Source organism: Leuresthes tenuis, unplaced genomic scaffold (assembly GCF_036924035.1).
Source record: "Leuresthes tenuis unplaced genomic scaffold, fLeuTen1.0.hap1 SCAF_12, whole genome shotgun sequence".
NCBI lineage: Eukaryota > Metazoa > Chordata > Actinopteri > Atheriniformes > Atherinopsidae > Leuresthes > Leuresthes tenuis.
In genome coordinates, this window is record NW_027325366.1 from 29,491,572 (window position 1) to 29,515,789 (window position 24,218).

General features: G+C 36.8%; 8 protein-coding genes across 8 annotated transcripts in view; 2 read left to right on the forward strand and 6 right to left on the reverse strand.

Moving 5' to 3' along the window:
* gdap2 (ganglioside induced differentiation associated protein 2) overlaps positions 1-24,218 on the reverse strand; it is a 358,630-nt gene that overhangs the window by 14,479 nt on the left and 319,933 nt on the right. The window lies entirely within an intron of this gene.
* LOC140319244 (olfactory receptor 11A1-like) lies at positions 1,179-1,916 on the reverse strand. The gene has a single exon (XM_072396838.1). The coding sequence runs from the start codon at positions 1,914-1,916 to the stop codon at positions 1,179-1,181; it is 738 nt and encodes a 245-aa protein (XP_072252939.1).
* Positions 3,061-4,002, forward strand: LOC140319246 (olfactory receptor 10J4-like). The gene has a single exon (XM_072396839.1). It carries the CDS (start codon positions 3,061-3,063, stop codon positions 4,000-4,002), a length of 942 nt encoding a protein of 313 aa, XP_072252940.1.
* On the forward strand, positions 7,905-8,846 carry LOC140319247 (olfactory receptor 10AG1-like). The gene has a single exon (XM_072396840.1). The coding sequence runs from the start codon at positions 7,905-7,907 to the stop codon at positions 8,844-8,846; it is 942 nt and encodes a 313-aa protein (XP_072252941.1).
* Positions 11,891-12,817, reverse strand: LOC140319973 (olfactory receptor 4B1-like). Its single transcript, XM_072397737.1, has one exon. It carries the CDS (start codon positions 12,815-12,817, stop codon positions 11,891-11,893), a length of 927 nt encoding a protein of 308 aa, XP_072253838.1.
* LOC140319974 (olfactory receptor 2T27-like) lies at positions 14,774-15,562 on the reverse strand. The gene has a single exon (XM_072397738.1). It carries the CDS (start codon positions 15,560-15,562, stop codon positions 14,774-14,776), a length of 789 nt encoding a protein of 262 aa, XP_072253839.1.
* LOC140319248 (olfactory receptor 2AT4-like) lies at positions 18,894-19,826 on the reverse strand. Its single transcript, XM_072396841.1, has one exon. The coding sequence runs from the start codon at positions 19,824-19,826 to the stop codon at positions 18,894-18,896; it is 933 nt and encodes a 310-aa protein (XP_072252942.1).
* On the reverse strand, positions 21,428-22,354 carry LOC140319975 (olfactory receptor 6N2-like). The gene has a single exon (XM_072397739.1). The coding sequence runs from the start codon at positions 22,352-22,354 to the stop codon at positions 21,428-21,430; it is 927 nt and encodes a 308-aa protein (XP_072253840.1).

The window sequence follows — 24,218 nt, forward strand, 5'->3', positions numbered from 1 at the left end:
TATCGCTGTGGGGACAAAGGAACTCCTGAACCTCTCAGTCCTGCAGCGCAGAGAGATGAGCCTCTCACTACAGCTGCTCCTCTAACATGGAAACAACTCAGCTGCTGATGAGTGTACATGCAGCATTGGCCAGAAACTCACAGCCAAATTCTAGATCTGCGGTGCAGAGATGCCCGCTAGCAGTGGCATGTCAAGGATAACACCATCTGTTGTTAACAAGCTGGTATCCTCCTCCTTTACTTTTACCTTTCTGTCCACAGTCTCTGTCAAATCTTATAGTCTTAAGTGACTCTGATTACAGAGTTGTTGTTTCTGCAAATATATATATTGCCTTCCTGATACTACTGCTGCAGCTTCATCAGGGCTATAAGCTTGTCCATTTTATATATCAGCGATCTCTCGCTTCCCATGCTGATCAATAGAAGAAATAGTTTAACCTTCCCTAATCTTTTTCTCCATTTTGTTCCTGCTCTTTATCCTAGACGTCTCCGCTTCCACTCATTTTGATTTGGGGGTCCTATTCCAGGTATCACTTGAGCTTTGGAAGACTGTAAGAAGCTGTAAGAAGTTACAACAACTTTCCTGTTGCCTTGGTTATGCATCACAACAGCACAGCATCCAAAACAACACAGAAAAATGTTTCTGAAATTTAATTTCTGGAATCTAGGTGTTGTTGCTGGTTTGGCATTCCCGAGGGGTGTTGAGGATGCTGTTTTATGGGGGTTTTCCTCATTCAATTAAAAAAAAACTTTATTTGTCCCCATGGGCCATTAAAGGCACACAGGGCAGTTGTACACAAATAACAAGTTGAAGATAAATACAGTGCAAATGGATGAAAGTGCCGACAGTACAAGGCGATAATAAAATATTACAGATATTGACAAATTTAAAAACTATTAAAATATTGACAGCTGTGCAAATTGTCATCCTGACATACTGTGGTCTGGCAGTCAGATAGTCTATAATCCACAATGTCAGGGAGGGTGCCACACTCATACCTACAAGCTTCTCTTCCAGTTTGGGAGGCCGTATGGTGTTGAAGGAACTGGAGGGGAGTGATCAGTGACATGAGGTGCAGCTGTGAACAATTAACCAGGTGACTTGAGTGAACTGAATGTGACAGGGGAACATAACCTGAAAACATGATTAAACATAAACTGTGACATGACAAAAGCCTGTTACAGATGCAGACTGTGACAAAAACAAGTCTGTGCAGCTTTTGTCCTCACTTCCACACAACTTCTACAAGATATTATTAGTATGCTGGTGTATGAAAAACATATCAAAATCACAGGGAAAACTGCAACATTGATTAGTATTATAATAGTCACTATAACTGATGCTGTTGAGCTTGAACACACAGGATCATAAAGTCGACTATTACAATAGATCCCCTTTAGAGTAGAGCTGCACAGCTGTGGATTGTAATTCAGAATAACCAGCTTGAACGCACTCGCATGAAAAGCAGATATAGTCCAGGGTAAAGCCAAAAGAATACTAACAGTCCTTTTTGACATAATAACTGGATATTGCAGAGGTATACATATAGACACATATCGGTCAAAAGCCATGACTGTCAACAGTAAAAATTCTGAAGCAACTAAGGTGTAAAACATGAAATGTTGAAAGACACAAGCTGGAATAGATATGATCTGCCTCTCAGATAACAAGTCCATCAAAAGCTTTGGAAAGACAGCAGTGCTGAACAGAATAGAGTTCAGTAACAAACCTGCTATAAAAATGTGCATAGGCTCATGGAGGCTTCTCTGAGACACAATGAGGAATATGACAGTGGAATTACAGCAGAGTATTAGGATATATATTGTAAACATGATCACAAAATAAAGATATCTGTATTTGTGCAATTCTATAAACCCATTAAGAGTTATATATGTAGCATTCAGTTCAACATCCATCAAGATTATCAAAGTTGAAATGTTAATGAATAGAACTGAGATATGACAGAGGAGGCATCTTCCTTAGGTCCCCAAAAACTGTCCTCCAAGAGTAACTTGTAAACAACTTAAACTCCAGGGTCCAGCACTGCACATAGTGTACAGCTAAGCTTTGACATGTCTGTAAAGTCCCATAAGTGCCACAGAAAAATAATACACTAAATAAAATTACAGGGTTATCGGGAGGATTTTGGCCCGTACATGCATTCGCCAGTGTGTTAATGATGTCCACATACTTTAATATTCCTCCTACGAAATTCCGAGCGGACTGACTCATTGTCATTCGCTTTTCGCCACAGTAGCCAGTGCCACACCTTAGACAAGATGGCCGCAGGCACTTCCGTGAAGTCTGACGTCAGTCAAGTTTCATTCAATATATTCAAGGTTCATTCAATATATTCAGAGTTTCATTCAATATATTCAAAGTTTCATTCCATATATTCAAGGTTCATTCAATATATTCAGAGTTTCATTCCATATATTCAAGGTTCATTCAATATATTCAGAGTTTCATTCAATATATTCAAAGTTTCATTCCATATATTCAAGGTTCATTCAATATATTCAGAGTTTCATTCAATATATTCAAAGTTTCATTCCATATATTCAAGGTTCATTTAATATATTCAGAGTTTCATTCCATATATTCAAGGTTCATTCAATACATTCAGAGTTTCATTCAATATATTCAGAGTTTCATTCCATATATTCAAGGTTCATTCAATATATTCAGAGTTTCATTCCATATATTCAAAGATTAATTTCCTGAACGGCATGTCATAATATATATATATATATAATAAGTTACGACACAATGTGCGGTGCAGGCCTCTGGAGTTTGAGCTGTTTACAAGTTGCTCTTGTTGGACAGATTAATGAAGTCATCTGAGGATGAAGCAGTTTTATAAAAACAATCTGCAAACTGTAAACCCTTCAGTCTGTGAATCAAAGATATGAAGACTTGTTGTGTGCAGTACCAGATCAGATAAGTAGAAATTACAGCAGTAAGACAATACTGTACTGTTGACAGCTAATTATCTTTAATATTAGCTTAATCTGTCATATTACAGTTTTATTAATTTACATTTCAACTTTGATAAGTTTGATGGATGTTGAACTGAATGCTACATATATAACTCTTGATGGGTTTATGCAATTGCACAAATACAGATATCTTTATTTTGTGATCATGTTTACAATATATATATTAATACTTTGCTTTAATTCCACTATAACATTCCTCATAATGTTTCAGAGAAGCCTCCATGAGCCTATGTACATTTTTATAGCAGGTTTGTTACTGAACTCTATTCTGTTCAGCATTATCTTCTATCCAAAGATTCTGATCGACTTGTTATCTGAGAGGCAGATCATATCTATTCCAGCTTGTTTCTTTCAAAGTTTCATGTTTTACACCTTAAGCGCTTCAGAATTTTTACTCTTGACAGTCATGGCCTTTGATCGATATGTGTCTATATGTAAACCTCTGCAATATCCAGTTATTATGTCAAAAAGGACTGTGAGTATTCTTTTGGCTTTAGCTTGGATTATGCCTGTTTTTTACATAAGTGTGTTCAAAATGGCTCTAATGATTTCTAATTCAAAACTGTGTGGCTTCATCCTAAAAGGAATAATTTGTAAATGTCCAATTTACAAACTTTTGTGTGGGCGCTCAGTAATACTAGATATACTTCCTACAATCATACTTGTTAATGTTGCACTTTTCCCTGTGATTTTGATATTATTTTCATACACCAGGTTAATCATGATAACATACCGGAGTTCTAAAGAAGTCAGAAGAAAAGCTGCACAGACATGTTTGCCTCATTTGATCATTTTAATCAGCTTTTTATGTTTGGTTGCATCTGATGTAACTGTAAATACACTGGTATCTGAATTTTCAAAGACTGAAAATTTTATAACGTCTTTACAGATAATAATATATCCGCCACTCTTTAATCCAATTATATATGGGCTGAAAATGAAGGAAATTACTAAACACCTCAAGAGACTGCTCTGCAGAGTCAAAATAAAGGTTCTTGAATAGTAATTTGGATAAGAGGCTCACCTGATCCTGTAGTGGTGTTTAATGTCAGAATATATTTCTACAACTGATTTATAGTGTAATGATTGATCAGTTTGTTGGAGTAATTCAGTTTCCGACACCTCTACATCAGTTTTCAGTGTACAAATGTATGATTTACATTGTTTGGATTTGCTTATTTTCCTCAGATGTAGTTATAGCCTCACTTTAAGTGATAATGTAAACAGTGTTTCTCAGGTTATGTCCTTTCTATCACTGCTAAAATGTTTTAGACCTCTATAGTACATATAGTACAGTTTAATTCACATAATGCATTTTTTAAAAGATCCTCACAATTGTGTCTGTCTTAAAATTGAATTTTTACAGCAATTCATTTACAAAAAAATTCTGTTAACACGAATTTCAACAGCAGTTTAAAGTGTTTAAAGTGGTGTTCTCACCAGGCCTCTCCTCCTCATACTCTCCCACCCCCCTCTCTGACAACAGTATTTTTACCAATGTGCTCGACCTAAACTCCAACCAAGCTAAATGTCACACTAAAATTATAAGATAAGAGAAATGGGAAAGTTTAGGTAAAATAAATAATAAAATGTTTGTGATTTTATTTGAGGCCATTGTAAAAAGAGTTTGTCATTAAAGTTCATACACAGTTTGGGTAGTAGGTACAAGTTTTACTGTAACTGGGAGTGTCAGTGGAGAGTTTCAATAAACTTTAATCAAAATCTAAAAAGTTTTATTTGCTCAAATTGTTTGAAGTTCTGCAATGGTGTTTACACTGCTGGTGAACAATACATCCACACATTTTCTATACCTGCTTTATACAATTTAGGGTCGCAGGGACACTGAAGAATACATAGACAGTGTACAAGTTCCTGTAAGCTGTTGTGTACAAAGTAAGAAACATTTGACAGTAAGCATAGAATGATAAACCTCAACACATCTAATACAAATAACTTTGTACTACAAACCAATTCATGCTAACTAAATACTGATTCTAATTTAAATTAATAGAAAATAAAATAGATGAGCGGTAATAAAGGAGGAAAAATAAAAGACAAACACCGTATATCAGTCAGGTTGTTTTTTATTATGACCCATTTGGAGGAATGGTGTGATTATAGTAAGAAAATAAAACAAGGTCAATGCCATCAGGGCCGGTCTGTGGCTTAGGCAGTATAGGCAAATGCTAAGGCCGCCTAACACCAGGGGGCACCGGAGATCGCGGAAGAAAACAATATGCCACTATTTTTAATACTAATTCACATATTAACATACATCAGAGGTCATTTGTTGAGTGTTTAATGTCTCTTAATATGTGGGTTTTGTTGATTCTCAGACAAACATTATAAAGACCTTTCCTGTTGGAAAATTAGCATATTTTTTAATTTAGCTAACTTCTGCAGCACACCACCTTGCCACAGGGGTCCCTCAAGGTTCATTACTGGGACCTCTTCTCTTTGCCATATACACCACATCAATGGGCCAGATCATCCGATCACGACTACACGGTCTCAGCACCAATCTCAGACTGTCTTTCTGACATATAAACATGGATGAAAGCCCATCACCTCCAACTGAACCTCTCTATGACTGAACTGCTTGTCTTCCCAGCTAAACCAACCATACACCACAGCATCAGCATCCAAACTGAATCCCTATCTCTTGCTCCATCAAAGGTAGCCGGAAACTTTGATGTCATGTTTAATGACCAACTGACCTTTAAAGATCATGTTGCCCTAGTCGCTCGATCGTGCCGCTTCGCTTTGCTAAACATAAGAAAGATCAGGCAGTACCAAACCAAAACATGCCACCCAGCTCCTGGTGCTCCTATGATCATCTCCCACTGTGACTACTGCAACACCCTCCATACTGGTCAAATTCAAATCACTGATGTTAGCGTACAAAGTGCTTAATGGAACGGCTCCCATCTTCTTGAAAACTCTTGCAAAAGCTTATACCTACTCCAGTCGTCAGAGGATTGTCGTCTTGCAGTACCTACACCACACTCAAGATAATATAGACTCTTTTCATGTGTTGTTCCACGATGGTGGAATGACCTAACAAGTGCTACAAGAAGACGGACATCCCTGTCTATCTTCAGGAAACTCTTGAAGACCCAGCTCTTCAGAGAATATATCCTACCCTAGCATTTAACCTGTACTTTCTTATACCCTCCTCTGCACTTTCTCTTTCTGTACTTCCCTCTATGCCTGCAGTCAATCTCCACATTGTCACCCCTGCCACCGCTGACAGAGCCTGACTAGTGGTTTTCTTTCTATGTAGCTCATTGTTAGCTTTGATGTTGGCTGTAATGTTATATCCTCAGTTGTATGTCCATCCATCCATTTTCTATACCCGCTTAATCTGTCGGTCGGGTCACGGGGGGGCTGGAGCCTATCCCAGCGGTCAGTTGTAAGTCGCTTTGGATAAAAGCGTCTGCCAAATGCATAAACATAAACATTAATATAAACATGTTCATGCCCTTAAAACACAGCAGCCTTGCTAATCTCACAGAAGGCCAAAAATTAACCTTGGGGAATGTTTGTTGTTCCTTATCAGAGCCAGAGCACATCTTGCTGGTTTCTGGGTATGCCAATTCCCTGGCTACTCCTTCTCAGCTTTCAGAGAGTGTGAAGGTGGGCACTCTCCAGCTCCTTCCCAGGTCCTTTTCCTGTTGCAGGGTCCAAAGGTGCAAAATCAAACCCTGTTTATGTCTCTGCCCAGGGGTCTGCAGATGCCATGCTAATCCTGTTCCTGTCCATGTTCATGGGGCAGCCGATGTACCTGCTGCCCATGTCCACAAGGATGCGGAGTGCCTGCAAGTCCAAGTCATGGAACTGGCAGCTGTCATGCCTGCTCACGCACAAGCTGTGAAGCCTGTGGTCATCTTGTGAGTCCTCGGACCATCTGAGAGGCCCAATCCCTGGAGGGATCCCTGAGATGGCCACCATGCCTTCCCAAAGCTGATTCCCTGGAGGGACTCTCTGATTTTATAGTACCTGCTTTGGGGTTCCTTTCTTGCTGGTCTGCTTATCTACCTGGTCACCCTACACAGCTGGCATACCTGTCTGCTTGATAGCAGAGTCCAGGATGAATGGATTTAGCCAGGTCTCTGTAATCAGAAGGATACAGCTGTCCTTCATGCTGTTGTTAGTTGCCACCTGTAGCCTTAATTCATCTAGCTTGGAGCTCAGGAAATATTTTCCAGAGCTCCAGATCTCCAAGATTCCCAGACACCAGTTTAGGATGATATTTTCTAAGAGCAAAAAATTACGCACATCGTTAAGGTTCGATATGAAACTCACATGGTTATGTGATGAAAACTAAAAAGTTCATAGTTAGGGTTACCCACTATAACATAAATGTTGACATTTCACAGTTTTGTTGCATTTGTTGTGACTTCATACAACATTTTTGTGCAGTTGGTAAGCTATTACAGCTATTACATGTTCTAGAGGGATATTGGGCTAATATTACAGTTACTATATACATTATTGTTGTTTATCAGTCAGATTAATTCATTGTTTATATGTCTTATAGATAATAACTGTTGTACAATCCAATAATATAGCAATGTTTCTCAAATGATTTAGGAAAAATATGGTTAGTGTGTGGTACAGGCCTCCAGAATTTGATGTTTACAAGTTGCTCTTGTTGGATTGATTAATGAAGTCCACTGAGAGTGAAGCAGGTTCATAAAAACAGTCTGTAAGCTCAAACCCTTCAGTCTGTGATTCAAAGATACAAAGGCTTGTTGTGTCCAGATCAGATGAGTATAAATCACAGCAGTAAGAATAAAAACTCTACAATACAGAACTCTTCAAAAGGTATTTTTTAATGCTATATGTTATTAATTCTGTTATATTCCAGCTTTATTAATTTACATTTCAACTTTGATAAGATTGATGGATGTTGAACTGAATGCTACATATATAACTCTTGGTGGATTTATAGAATTGCAAAAATACAGATATCTTTATTTTGTGATCATGTTTGCTGTATATATCCTAATACTCTCCTGCAGTTCGACTATTATATTTCTCATTGTGTTCCAGAAAAGCCTACATGAGCCTATGTACATTTTTATTGCAGCTTTGTTACTGAACTCTGTTCTGTTCAGCATTATCTTCTATCCAAAGATTCTGACCGACTTGTTATCTGAGAGGCAGATCATATCTATTCCAGCTTGTTTCTTTCAAAGTTTCATGTTTTACTCCTTAAACGCATCAGAATTTTCACTCTTGACAGTCATGGCTTTTGACCGATATGTGTCTATATGTAAACCTCTGCAATATCCAGTTATTATGTCAAAAAGGACTGTGAGTATTCTTTTGGCTTTAGCTTGGACTATACCTACTTTTCACTTCAGTGTGTTTAAGATGGCTGTCATGATTTTTAATTCAAAACTGTGTCGCTTCATCCTAAAAGGCATAATTTGTAAAGGTCCACTTTACAATCTTTTGTGTGGGCACTCAGTGGTACTAGATATACTTCCTACAATCATACTTGTTAATGTTGCACTTTTCCCTGTGCTTTTAATATTATTTTCATACACCAGGATAATCATAATATCATACCGGAGTTCTAAAGAAGTCAGGAGAAAAGCTGCACAGACATGTTTGCCTCATTTGATAGTTTTAATCAGCTTTTCATGTTTGGTTGGATCTGATGTAACTATAAATACACTGGTATCTGAATTTTCAAAGACTGTGAATTTTATAATGTCTTTACAGATAATAATATATCATCCGCTTTTTAATCCAATTATATATGGGCTGAAAATGAAGGAAATTACTAAACACCTCAAGAGACTTCTCTGCAGAGTCAAAATAAAGGTTCCTAAATAATAATTTGGATAACTCACCTGATCTTGTTGTGGTGTTTGATGTCTGAATATGTTTCTACACCTGATTTATAGTGTAAAGATTGATCAATTTGTTGGAGTAATTCACTTTCCCACATTTCTACATCAATCTATGATGAGGTATGGAAATTTATGATTTATATTACTTGGAATCGTTTACTGTCCTCTATATATCTGCTAATGCATCCTCTAAAGTACAGTTTAATTTCTATAATATTATTTTTCCATGGTTCTGGTAAAGTCGAGGATCCACCAGATCTGTTCTGCTTGGACATGCAGACGAGCACTCTTCCAACTCCTTTGGAACAGTATTTTTACCCACATGCTGAACTAAATCCCACTGATGATACAGATATCAGAAAGGAGAACTTTTATGGAAATATATAATGAAATGTTTTAGATTTATTAGTTAGTAAAGGTTCATATATAGTTAGGATTATAAGTACAAGTGATCACAGTTTTAACACTCATCTCAATAAATCCAAGTTATAATAAAATAAATGTCTTATTTGCTCTAGCAGCTTGAAGTTTCTACCACTGCATTTACACAGCTGGTTTACATTGAACAGTCTAAAGTATTACAATTCCTCTAAGCAGTAGGGTGCAGAGTTGGGAACATGTGAACTGCCTTATATACATAAGCCACTTATGTCGCTTCATTTCCTTAGCTGCCTTCTGTTCTCTATTTATTCTATTCACTGTCTATCTAAATGCTAACTCTGGGCCAGCTTATGATGTAAATTACCATTTTATGCTAATGGAACTCAGCTGTTATGCCATTAAACCCACAGATTCCAGAAGACCCAGAAAATTCAGAAAAGCAAAAATGTCCTCAATTTCAAAGAGGCTGATCTGTCACACGAGTGGACAAAGTGATGAACAACACGGCCATGATCTCATTCCACACCCTGCAGAAGACTTACGATTACAGAGTCAGCAGTGTACACTCGAGCAAATGTCATGTGATGGCATGTGATGACTCTGACATTTATTTGAATATGAAACAAAAAGAATGTTAAAATCCATTTTGAAATTAGATAAAAGCCTGTGTTCAAGAATATATGGCATATTATTTGCAATTATATCCAATTAAAGCAGAAAAAGTGAATAAAAAGCTAATGTGCATTATTCTTCTTTCCTCGCAAAACCAGCAAACATCATTATTAATAACATCAAAGCTTAAAACTAAGTTTTTGATTTATTGATTGATAACAACTACAATATCTATATAAGATCTTTGATGAAAACACATATCATGATTTATGTTTCAGAAAAAAAGTCATTTTGATCAGAATAGTTGAATCACAGAATTATGCACCAGCTCAGATAAGTATTTTTGCTTCCACACATCCAAAACCTTTTTGTTTTACATCCTAAACCATCCTTCACATACAGTGACAGTTTATTGAATGTAATCTATCACAAAGGGGGAACAGAGGGCTCATTTAACATGATTACATATTCATACACGTGTTTTATCAGTGTAGTGGAGGATCTTCCTACATCCCCTGTCTCTTGGTCACCTCAGTCAAACTGGCATGCAGGCTCAAAATTGTATAATATCAGTGGCTTAAAAAATAGTCAAGACACAAGAGGAGTCACAAATAATCTTCTGTAGACAGCAAAATTCAAACTGGATGCATTTTATTCAGTCAACATTGAAATACAGGCCAAACAGCTGCGGAGCCCCCCTCCTACTAACCACCTGTTTACCGTATGTCTGATTCTACTGTATGTTCACATCATCCTACTTGCACTTGCACACATGACCCACAGTTACACCTAACACAGAGTTGGTATCAGTGAACATATCGGCAGTCTCTACACACAGCTGGTATGACTGAGCACAGGCATACAGCTGTCAGTATGGCCCCTTTTTTGACAACATCAGTGACATGTAAATCAGAATAAATCAGATATTTTAGGCCATTTAAGTTATGCTGAAATAAAAAGATAAAACATGTAAATTAATTGAATAGTGTTTATATACATGTCATTTACAGTCATAATCATAAGGATCATGTTGGATGTGAAAATTTTAAACAAATGAAATTCAAATTAAAAATTGTATGATATAAATAAGTGAACTGTAGCGTTTTACATACAGAAAACTGCTTCTTCATTAGCTTCCACAAACTGAGTACCATCTTTTCACATTCTTCTGTTATTGTTCCATTAATAGGGATTGTTAATGAATAGATTTATTTGTTTGAAAAAAGAACATCCTTTTAAAATGTCAGCTTAACATTTTTGTTCCAGTGATAATTGGATTAAACAGAGGATTATACTTAACTATTTGTAGGGTTGTGAGAAAATACTGTTAACCGATTGCTTCTAATGCCAGAACAAGTTCAACGGCGTGGTGATTAGAGTGAGTAGTTGAGTCTAACGCAGAATTAAAAGCAACATTACAGCTATCATTTTCAAAATCTACAAGAATGTTAAAGTCACAGACTGTCATGAATGCATCTATCCTCTGCACTGAGATTTAAAAACTCTGAGAATTCAGGCAGAACTTTCAGTAAGGGCCAGGTGGATGATGCATAACCGCAACAACAAGCCTTGCATCTACTTTAATTCTTAGCTTGGCAGTTTTGATACCTATAAAATTTTTATTTTCTTGTTTCATTGGATCTCTTCATGCATTCTCTTTTATCAGCTGGAACATATATCCTCAGAAGTTGAAGCAGACTGTTAAGGTGTGTTGCTGATGCAACATCTCTGGATGAACTTCTTAATGTGTACGAGGTCACGAAGATCAAGTTTCTCCTGTCAGGTTACATGTATAATTCTGCATGTACAACTAATTACCCGTCAGGAGTAATAAAGACATCCTTAATCCTTACAGACAGCAGGGTACCAGAAAAATGCTGAGCAGAAACGTGTCTTCATCAAAAAATAAAAATCTCATCTTGGAAAGTTTAGACTGTCAGAGGTACATATATCTCTACATTTAAAATTCGATTGAATATTTTCACATCTCTATCATGTTTATTCATACAATACTAAGCATTGTAAATTATGAAATTATCTATCTTTGGCTTGACAGTACAGCGTTTTCAGATGTCTAGAAATTTCTTTCATCTTTAGTCCGTATATGATCGGATTGCAGAGAGGATTATATGTAATTATTTGCAGTGTCATTACAAAACGTGCAATTTTTGGAAAATCTGATTCCAGTTTAACTATAACAACGTCATACGTAAGCAAAAAAGAATAGTTGATCAAAACTAGCAGGTGAGGTAAGCAGGTCTGTGCAGTCTTTTTCCTGACCTCTCCACAACTCTTATGAGCTATAATCAGTATCTTTATGTAGGTAAAAAGTATAAAAAGCATAGGAAAAATTCCAACATTAAATAGAACAACTACACCATACACAGATAGCAATCTTGAACTCACACAGTAAAGGCTGCTAAGTGCATTGTTGCAAAAAAATCCTTTTAAAGTGTAGGTGCAAAGTTTGTTCTTAATATTCAGTGTAACTGGAACTGCAACGTGACAGGCAGGCACAACCCAAGCCAGGACCAAAAATATACTCACAGTAGTTTTCCTCATGATGGTTGGATACTGCAAAGGTTTACATATTGACACATATCTGTCATAAGACATGGCTGCCAACAGCAAGAACTCTGAACAGCTTAAGGAGTAAAATGTAAAAACCTGAAAGAGACAGGCCTGATAAGATATGATCTGTTTTTCTGATAAAAAGTCAATCAAAAGCTTCGGGTAGATATTCGTGCTGAAAAGAACAGAGTTGATTAACAAAGCAGCAATAAAAATGTACATAGGCTCATGGAGGTTTTTGTGAATAACAATGAGGCATACAATGGAGGCATTAAAGAAAATTATTAGAATATAGGCTGTCAACATGATCAGAAAATAAAGATATCTGAATCGCTGCACTTCAACATGTCCATCAAAAATGATGTATGTTGTATTTAATCGAGCTTCCATACAAAACATGAGCAAAAATAAAATATAACCAAATTTAACAGGTTTATAAATTTGATTTATGAAAGATGAATCAAGTGATTTGGTCAAATCCTTACTTATATATCGACCACATAATTTATTGACAAAAGTTACACTCTGCATGTTTGTCTTCAGAGTTCCGATGATGATTTGTTTTTATGAGATTGTCACCCTCCGTGGATCTCATTAAACTTTACACCAGTAAAGTTACATCAGCATCAAACCCTGGAGGCCTGACCACACAAACAGGAGCCATTGCAAATGCTTCCTCAGTTGCAAATGCTTGTTTTCTTTCTTTATCTGCATTTTACACAGCTTCACAGCTTTTTTGGAATTGGGGCTGCAAACTGTTTTCTTTAATCATAACGTATTCATTCAAATGCAGTGAATTAGTAAAAGGCAAGTTTATTTGTTGAGCATAATTTGTACACAAGGCAATTCAAAGTGCTTTACAGCTACATAAAATCACAACAAGGTAATAAACTCATTAAAACATAAAAATAATCATCTATTAATTAAATTAAATGCAACGAGTGCAGATAAAATACTTTCAGTTTTCATATGCACAGCTAAATCAAGTGTTTTCAGCCTTGATTTGAACATTGTCAGAGTTGAGGCCTGTCTCACATCTTCTGGAAGACTGTTCCAGACTTTAGGAGCATAAAACGGAAATGCAGCCTCATCTTGAGCAAGGCACTGTACCCCCCCGACATCTCCCCGGGCGCTGTGAATAGCTGCCCACTGCTCCAGTGAATATGGCATCTGTCTCTATGAGTGTGTGACCCTGTGCATGTGTGTGTTCAACAGGTGCATACCTGGATGGGTTAAATGCGGAGGAGTAATTTTGTGTATCTCAACATGACAATAAAGTTTCAGCTTAACTTGTTTAGTCCTGACTCTGGGCTCCAGCAGGTGACCCCTCCCTGAGGTTATCAGAGTGCAAGTCAGTTCATATGGCTCTAACATGTCAGAGAAGTACTTTGGTGATAGACCATGAAGAGCCTTTTATACAAGCAGAGCTGTTTTAAAGTCTATTCTCTGAGCGACAGGAAGCCAGTGCAGAGACCTGAGCACTGGACTGATATGGTCGTATTTCCTGGTTCTAGTCAGGATTCGAGCAGCAGCGTTCTGGATGTACTGCAGCTGTCTTACAGCCTGTTTAGAGCCCAGCGAGCAGGCCGTTACAGTCTAACCTGCTGGAGACATTACTCTCCTGACAAACAAGTCAAGCAATATTATCTGTCCAACACCCATCTCTGCACATCTATAAAGCAGATTAAGCCATATAACAATAACATGCGACTTGAACTGACACAATATGCACAACTCTTTCTTCCTTGTCTTTTATGACACATGGATTATTCACAGACGAAAGAAATATTTTACATATTTTCTATCACAAGTATCTGATTGGGATATTCTGTGATGGCTCATTATCGTTCATTATGTTGGCATTTGAATAGTACGGAGCCTTCTATAACATTAAAACCCAGACTCGTGTAAAATCTGTCTAAATCTTAAGAAAAAGGTTTAAAATCTGAAGAGAGCTTTGCTTTTTTTATATATAAAGACCAATAACATAAACAACACTGACGTAAAGTAGAGAATGTTAGAGTGGTGATTTGCATCATTCTGATAACTGATCAATTCAAAAGACAAGCTTTACACAATCAAATCTAGTTTGTTAGTTTATGTTTTATGATTATGGCTAAATGAAACGCAGATAATCATTATTCAAAGACTTAAAGAGTAATCACATTGCTTCTTTATAATTACACCAGAGCAACAGTACATCAATTATGTTTGCTCATGTTTTAATTCTCTTTCTCTTGACAGAAAATCCTATTCATGTGTTTAGAAATTTTTTTCATTTTCAGTCCATATATGATAGGATTAAAAAGGGGATGACATACAATAACCTGTAAAGTCATTTACAGGTTAATCTGATTCCAGTTTAACTATAATGACATCATATGTAACCAAATAAGAATAATTGAGTAAAACGAGCAGGTGGGGAAAACAGGTCTGTGCAGCTTTTTTCCGAACTTCTCCACAACTTTTGTAGGTTATTATAAAAATCTTTGTGTACGTAAAAAGTATGAAAAGCACAGGGATCACAGTCACATTTATCAAGACAATCACACCATACACAGACAGCGCTGCTGAACTCACACAGTGGAGTTTGTAAATTGAATTGTTGCAAAAGACCCCTTTTAAAATGAAATTGCAGAGTTTGGCTTTAGCGCTCAGAGCCACCGGCACTGCAATCTGACAGGCAGGAGCAAGCCAAGCAAAGGCCAGAATAATTACAACAGTTGTTTTTCTCATGATTGTTGGATACTGCAGAGGTTTACATATAGACACATACCTGTCATAAGCCATGGCTGACAAGAGTAAGAACTCTGCACCATTTAAAGAGTAATATAAAAAGCACTGAAACAGACAAATAGGGTAAGTTATACTTTGTTTCTCAGATAAAAAGTCAATCAGAAGTTTTGGGTAGATAGTCGTACTGTAAAGAATAGAGTTCAGTAACAAAGCCGCAATGAAAATGTACATAGGATCGTGTAGGCTTTTGTGAATCCATATAAGGCCTATGATGGTTGAATTACTGCAGATTATTACAATATATATTGCTAACATGATCACAAAATAAAGAAATCTGTATGTGTGCACTTCTACGTGTCCGCCCAGGGTTATAAACGTTGCATTGCATTTATCACCCATTTAGACTGTAATAAAATAAAAGCTAATATAGAGAAAATGCAGATTAAGCAGATGACATACAAGAGTTAAAATGGTCAAAAACAAGTCTCCGTTAATAGACTACAAACAGCATGTCCCAGTTACCTGTACTTCATGTATATTTGTCCTAGGAGCTTAAGACAATGAGCTGTTTGACTCTGTGTACTGTTTTTAATCAACCTTGGCCTCTCTCTCCACTAAGATCATTCCAGTTCCACTGGGTTTCTCTGGGTCAGTGCAAAAGAACAAACATGTTTTTCCAACTCTAGGGGCAGGGGGTGTTGTTTCATGGAACGGAAAAATAACTAGGGGTTACTGACATGTGATATTCGATGACCTCACATGTTATTTTGCCACATAGAGCAGAATTTATGCTGGTGAGTCTTTTTCAAACGTACCCTGAAAGGTGTGCTTTATGTCTACTCTGATTAAGTCCATAACACTGTACGAGTAGCAGGATATATAATAGTTCCCAAAAAAAAAGGTTCAGTCTTTTATTACATAATGTCAAATTATGTTTCACTAATTGCATTATTTGGAAGTTTAAATGCTAGAGTTTATGGGATTTTCACGTGTTGTTGTTCTAGTTTATTCTTTGGCCTTTAGGCTCACATATTATGTTATTTTTATTCTTCTGTCGATCGTCAATGCTTTGGTTGTTGTTCAATGCTCTGGTTTAGATCTCATTTTAAACCTCTTAATCCTCTGAATTTGTTGTTAAAGTTTTGTTTCTTCTTGTGTTCTGTTTTCAATCTTTGGCTTAGTTTAGTTTACTTTCCCTCTATTCTTGCCATCACCCCTAGATGTCCTCAGTTGTCTTTTCACACCTGTCCTCTGTTAATCACTCAACTAATCTGTGCTCCCATATTATATAGCTCTCCTGCCCCCTCACTCATTTCTCATTGTCTTTTACCCTTAATGTTTCCTGTCCTGTACCTTTATTTGTGCTTGTTTTTCATGTCATATTCTGCAGTGCCCTTGGTTTGTTTAATAAAAACATCTCTAATCTCTTTATCCTAAAGGGAAATTACATTATCATTATCAAATTACATGTCATTTTTCTCTTAACAGCCTTTATAAGCTATATTATGTATTTTAGTTGCTGCTGGCAGGGATGACCTCCTGTACAGTATCTCTCTGTGTTCCATCGTAGCTGAAGGCATCTCATACTGATCACACTCATTTGTTTAAACTCCATGTGACGTAGAGGGGGAGTCACTGTGCAGAACTTTCTCCACCTGCTCCTCCATCTTGCTCCTGTCTGCCATCCATGGCGTTTAGATCCATGTAATATGGAGGGGTTTTTTTTCCTGACTTTAGGTGACATTTGGAATGCTCAATTAGTTTGTAAATAATTCTTGCGTTAGCATGGTAACTCAAATCAAAAATATGAGGAGAATCCGCTCAAGCAGCACAGCTTCTGTGAGTATAAATCACAACAACACTTAAATACGCACAACACTGCCAAAGCTTCTGCAACTTGCTGCCAACTTCGGTGCAGCTCATTCTTTAGTTAACTGTTAGCTATCCTCGGTTCTGTCTGCATTTGGGCAAACCACAATCACCTCTGCAGTGGATCTCAACATCAACAGTGGAATGTTTGCTCTTAGGTTCAAGTCTGAGGCCAGCAAAAATAAATCTACACTCTTCTGTCACATTAAATACAGATGTGTTGTTAGCTATTCAGCCAAACATTAATGATAGTCTGTAAAAATACCAGCTTAAAATTTGAGGCCGGTGTTTGTGGTTATCTTCAATTCTCCATCTTCATGGTTCAAGTCAATAACTGAGAAAGGGCTATTTAATCTTAGCAATATGCTGATGGTTTGTAACAAAATGAATCCACAATAATTTCCCTTCTGGGATTAATAATCTCCCCGGTATTTTGTATTGTTGAATTGAGTCTCCTCAAACTGAATTAAATTAGTAAATTTCAGTTGAATAAATATAATAATTTAGTTTTTTTGACCAAATACATGCAGGGACTGTGCTCAAATGTTCATGAATTTATCACTGTTATTGTTTTTGATGGTAGAAGTAGTAACAATAGATTAAAAAAATATTGTTTTCATTTGGAGTCAATGAAAGACTGTAAGACACAGAAGCTTCCCAACCACAGACAAATTTAAAAAGTACATTTAATATAACCTATTAAAATATGTAACAGGTGCCACATGTGATAAGATAAAGGACATAAAAAAGACACAGAGACACAAATTCTGCCTCAGTATCTCAGCCAAGTAAAGGGCAGTATACACATTGGATTTGACTACATTAATTATTTATGTTTGCTTTCAATAACATGTAGACAAAATTATTTCCTTTGAAGCCGTCTTTGAGATGACACAAATTCAACACAAATAACAGGAAACACTATTATCTTGGATGTCATTTCATATAAGGTCAATCAACAGCATACTCAGACAAAATGCTACATTCCAAACATGAATAATGTAGTACATTTTATACATTGTCATAAATATGTTGGGCCCAAATATGTTATTTCAAACTTGAAACTACAAACCTATATGTATATGAAACAGGAAACAGATTTATTAAGACAAGACGGTTATAATGTTCTTTGAATAAAAATAAAAAAAAATTGTGTCATGGTGTCAGCCGACACCTTAACAGTCTCTTTTACCCTCCCCCCTGTCTGTATTCTTAATTATGAGGGCAGTTCCTGGTGAGTAAGGCAGCTGCAGCTCATTATTCACATGCTCACAAAATCCCTTTTTGCTTCAACAACTCCTCGCCAGATCACTGCACTGTGTGTATAGCCAGTTAGGCAGCTTCTTAGTATCTTTGCTTCCAAGCCCTCTCAACTATTTTCAAATGTTGTCTTGTCATGCCAAACAAATATTCCAGAGCCCTGCCTTGCCACCATCTTAAGCTGCCCTGTAGACAAAGTCTGCAGCTTGGAAAACACATGCACAGACCTTCCAAGTTAAGCCACACCAGACTTTAGACCAAACATCCTCCACCATTGTAAATAAATCCACCTAAACTGATCTCTGCCTCTGAGTCTGCTTTTGAGTCCTTGATCTGCTACACACCCGTGACATTTAGATATCTAACTTTACTCTCAAATCTTCAAATCTTTCCTCATGCAGAAGCACCAGTACCTGCAACATTTAATATCATGGCATTCAATTAAAGCAACTAAAGCAATTCATTTAGAGGTATTTCTACTATATACCTTAAATATGGGACCTTAAAAAGTAACTAACAGAATTAATATGTTATGTTAGATATTACATCTACCTACAGCAACCCGGCAGTTGTTCACTGTTCCAACTATTGTATTTTCACATCAAACATTGACCACTTTGTTTCGACAGAACAACTGTTTTAGGTGTTTCGAAACTTTGTTAATTTTTAGCCCATATATCAGTGGATTACAGAGAGGATTATATATAATAATTTGTAGAGTTAGTACAACATGTGCAGTTTCTGGAAAATTTGACTGCACTCGAACTAGAATGACATCAGAAGTAAACAGAGAAGACAAGTTGATTAAAACGAGCAGGTGAGGTAAGCAGGTCTGTATCGCCTTTTTCTTGACTTCTCCACAACTCCGATAGGCTATTACAAGTATCTTTGTGTATGTAAAAAGTATGAAAAGAATAGGAAGAAACCCAACATTAAACAGAATAACTACACCGTAAATAGACATTATTGCTGTTTTCCTGCAGTAAAGACTGTTAACCGAATTGTTGCAATAAACTCCTCGAAGGGTGAAGCTGCAGAGTTTGTTGTTGATAGTCAGAGCAAGTGCCCCTGCGATGTGACACGCAGGCACAACCCAAGCTAGAAACAGCAAAATACTCACAGTAGATTTTCTCATGATGATTTGATACTGCAGAGGTTTACATATAGACACATACCTGTCATAGGCCATAGCTGCCAGTAGTAAAAATTCTGAACATGTTAAAGAGTAAAATGTAAAAATCTGAAAGAGACAGGCTTGATAAGATATGATCTGTTTTTCTGATAAAAAGTCAATCAAAAGCTTCGGGTAGATATTCGTGCTGAAAAGAACAGAGTTGATTAATAAGGCTGCAATAAAAATATACATTGGCTCATGGAGGTTTCTGTAAATTACAATGATGCAAACAATTGTGCTGTTAGATAAAATGATCAGAATGTATGCTGCTAACATGATCAGAAAATGCAGATATCTGTATCGCTGCACTTGGACATGTCCACCAAGAATGATGTATGTTGTATTCAATCTAGCATCCATTAAAATGTTTAGATAATTATAAAATAGGTTAATAAAATAGGTTAATTTAACAGATAAACTTGATATATGAAAGTAAGTCTCAGTTCACAAGATTACCAAACTGAAGACCAATCAACCTACTCAGTGACAAGGACCATGGTTTTAAATGTGTTTGCTGTGTGTTTGTTTCAGAACTGAGATCAATTGCTTTCATAATCATGTTTCTCTCAATGGATCTCATTAACATCCCCACTAAACATTTCATCATCTAACTCTGGAGGTCTGAACCCACTGTTTTAGTGGAACAAATAGACATCAGTGGGCAAGCGTAGTATTTTGCTCACATACACTGTAGTGGAGCATGTCCTGTGGGCTTGTGGATTGTAATGTTGCAAACAAAAATAAGAGAGTTGGTCTGGAAATATAGTTTACTACATGCGCCAAACTAGTTTGACATTATTATCATAGACTAGGCAGAATTTTTGGACATTAAAGTAACACACGCTCTTTGGTTCCTTCTACGGTTTTGGGATTTATCACCACTGTCATGAAAACAAATCTCTGTGTGAACCCTGCATAAGCACAGCCATAAACATCAATTTGTTGTTATGTTGTAGAGGCCACACGGTCACCATCAAAAGCCAACAAAATGTTGAAACAGCAAAAGAAGCAAAACGATTCATTGTATGACTGGAAATCAAAGTTTTGAACTGTAGTATCTCACCATACAGATGCTCTGGGGTTCAGAACCTCATAATGTACTCAACACAAGTCAGTTTACCTCAAAATGAGTCAGAAGCACATAGTTTAATATTCACAAGCTTCTCTTATGTTGCTTTAAAAGTTCATTCAACTGTAATTCAATTGTACAGTCCAATTCAAGCCAATTATAATCCAATTCATTGTAATGCGATGATAATCCAATCAAATAATCCTCACTCCAATCAAATTGAATGCATTCAATTTTAGATTAGCGCGATTCATACAATGCAAAATAAAAACAAAAAGTTGCCTCTCTAGGAAACCAACAAGATTGCATCGAAACTTTTTGAAAGGAGCTTCTCGAGGGAGATGTTCTAAAAGTTTATCAAATGTCATAAACACAGAAGATTTTGTTCTGAATTCTATGAGAAACACACTCCATTTCCATAGACGGTCAACATAAGTGTCTTAAATGTGGTTGAAGCTAAAAACAGAATGCCTTCAACCCAAAATAGAATATATACATAACTCATAGATAACCATTTACATCTCAGTGTATGCCCAAAGACTTCTGTCCCTTTCTTTTATGTATCTATCAAAATAATTAGGTGCCCCAATTTGATTCAGGTTCTTGCAGAGAACAAACAAGTTAAAAACTACGTCTAAAATATTCCAAAACAAATTATGAGAAGTAGACATATCAGATTTAAAGAGATTACATATTGCATACAATTTGGTATTTTTATGCATATTCTCAGGAAAAGATGTACCTCACATTTGAACTGACTTGAACTCAAAGAAGTCACACATTTAAAAAGCCTCCCAGCAGATAATCAGGAATTACGCATTATAAGACGCATCTATAGCCATAGAAATGGAGAGCATTAGACATTATTACAATAAAATAGCTTACAAATGTTTTATTTAATTTTGGCTTGGCAGAACAAGTTTCGCAAGTGTCTAGAAATTTCTTTCATCTTTAGTCCATATATGATTGGATTGCAGAGAGGATTATATATCACTATTTGTAAAATCATTACAAAACGGGCAGTTTTTGGGAAACCAGATTCCACTCTTACTATAGCCATATCATAAAAAAACAAGCAAGAGTAATTAATTAACACCAGTAGGTGAGGTAAGCAGGTCTGTGTGGCTTTTTTTCTGACTTCTCCACAACTCTGATAAGCTATGGTCAGTATCTTTGCATATGTGAAAAGTATGAAAAGCATAGGAAAAAGCGCCATATTGAATACTACAGCTACACCATACAGAGATATTGCTACTGAACTGAAACAGTAAAGGTTCATAATTGAATTGTTGCAAAATATTCCCCACAAGATAAACTTGCAGAGTTTCCTCTTAATGTTAAGACCAACTGCCACTGCAACATGACAAGCAGGCACAAGCCAAGCTAGAATCAGCAAAATACTCACAGTAGTTTTTTTCATAATAGTTGGATACTGCAGAGGTTTACAAATAGACACATATCTGTCATAAGACATGGCTGCCAGCAGCAAGAACTCTGAACTACTTAAGGAGTAATATGCAAAAACCTGAAAGAGACAAGCCTGATAACATATGATCTGTTTTTCTGATAAAAAGTCAATCAAAAGCTTCGGGTAGATATTAGTGCTGAAAAGAACAGAGTTGATTAACAAAGCAGCAATGAAAATGTACATAGGCTCATGGAGGTTTTTGTGAATAACAATGAGGGATACAATAGAAGCATTAAAACAAATGATTAGAATATAGGCTGTCAACATGATCAGAAAATAAAGATATCTGTATCGCTGCACTTCTACATGTCCACCAAGAAATATATACGTTATATTTAGTTTATCAGCCATAAGGATTTGAAATTTAAATGAAAGAAACAATATAACCAAACTATCCAGGCTTTTAAACTAGACAAACTTGATATAGTGAAATAAGTCTTACCCAGTACAATTGAACAAATTAACCTGGCTCTGAAATTACCTTGGTGCGTGTTTGTCTTTAGAATCAAGAAGATTGACTGTTTTATTAGACTATTTCACCCTCAAAGGATCTCATTAACTTCCTCACCAGAAATGTCATCATCATCATCATCATCAAACTCAAAAAGGGTGTTAACGTATACGTAAGACTCCTAATGACTGTTTCTGTGGGCCAGAAACTGGATTCAAGCTCAAGAACATGGCAACTAGTGTAGTCTGAGCATTTTCTTTTCTACGTGCACCAGTTTAAATAAGGCATTTGCAATAGAATCCCCATTGCTGTAACTGAAGCACCGGCAACAACAGGGAAACTGTGCAGAACTGGATGAACTGTGGTTTAAGTGAGGGCCATTGAGATGGGAGTCTGGTTGTAATGATGTCAGACTCAGTCATGGTGTCATTATTCAGTTTTCCTCTATGACCTATCAGTCGGAGCTTGCTACGGACCCATGTCCTTCACTTTGGCTGCAATCTTCTTTCATCCTCTGTTCCATAATCAACACTTTTTCTTTCAGCATGCATCTCATCAGCAGATTCAAATCAGACTAGGCAACTTCATAAGCTCTCCCCACAGGTGAATGAGCGAGTAGCAGGAAGTTTAATAGAATGCTTAGATTGTGGTCTCCAGTATTTACATGAGGTATCAAATTTAATGTTGCAGTATGACTTCCAATCTTCCCTCATCTTTTTGTAAATTTCCATCTTTCAGTTTTAGTATATTGGCAAAAACAGGTAATGTCCAGTTTCTATATAGCTCCTCTGACTCGACTGTTTCATAAGTCTTCAACAACAGAGAAAGTTATTGACTCATCTAAATAAGCAAGTGAACACCTCTCAAGACCCACTGCAGTTTCCTTATCATCCTGGAGTTGATGTTGGGAATATAATCATCTATTTGCTTTCAGCGAGGCCACTCTCATCTGGACAAAGCAGCCACCATGGTGAGGAACACGTTCGTCAATTTCTCCAGTGCCTTCAACAGAATTGAACCTGTACTGTTATGTAAGAAGCTGCAGAAAATACAGGTGGATGCCTCCATAATCACCTAAATTATAGACTACATCACAAACCACTGTTTGTGAGAGTCAAGGGTTGTGTGTCTAAGAGGATGGTCAGCAGCACAGGAGCCCCACGGGGGACTGTACTCTCGCCATTCTCACCAGAGTCTTGTCATGTGCTAGGCATCAAGTGCTAGGCAAGGACAAGAGGCTGAGTACAGAGAGCTGGTCAGTCACTTTCTGGCATGGTGTGGGAACAATCAACTCATCTTGAACAAAACCAGAACACAACAGATGGTTGTGGGTTTTAGGAGGACTAGGAGTCAGCCAAACTCTGTCTTCTCCCTAGGTGAAGAGGTGGATGAGGATGACAGATACCTGGGGGTTTACCTAGACAGCAGACATAGTTACACCAACATGTTGCATATCTTCTAAAAGTCTGTGGTGGCGAGTGCAAGATTTTTTGCAGCCATCTGTTAGGGATAAATACAGTATTTTTCTATTTTATTTAATCTAATTTAATTTATTTAATGTAATTTATTGGACTGATCTCCTTGTCATGATATAAAAGGCACACTTTATACATGAAGTTAAGCTCACCAGTTTCTATGAAATCTGCTCCAGCTTTTGAGCAATTCAAATCACTGCTAAACATCAATCTCTTTTTCTTGAGCTTCCTTGCCTTTGTCATCCAAGCAGATTTTACTGTTATTCATTTGATCTCTGAAGCACTTTGG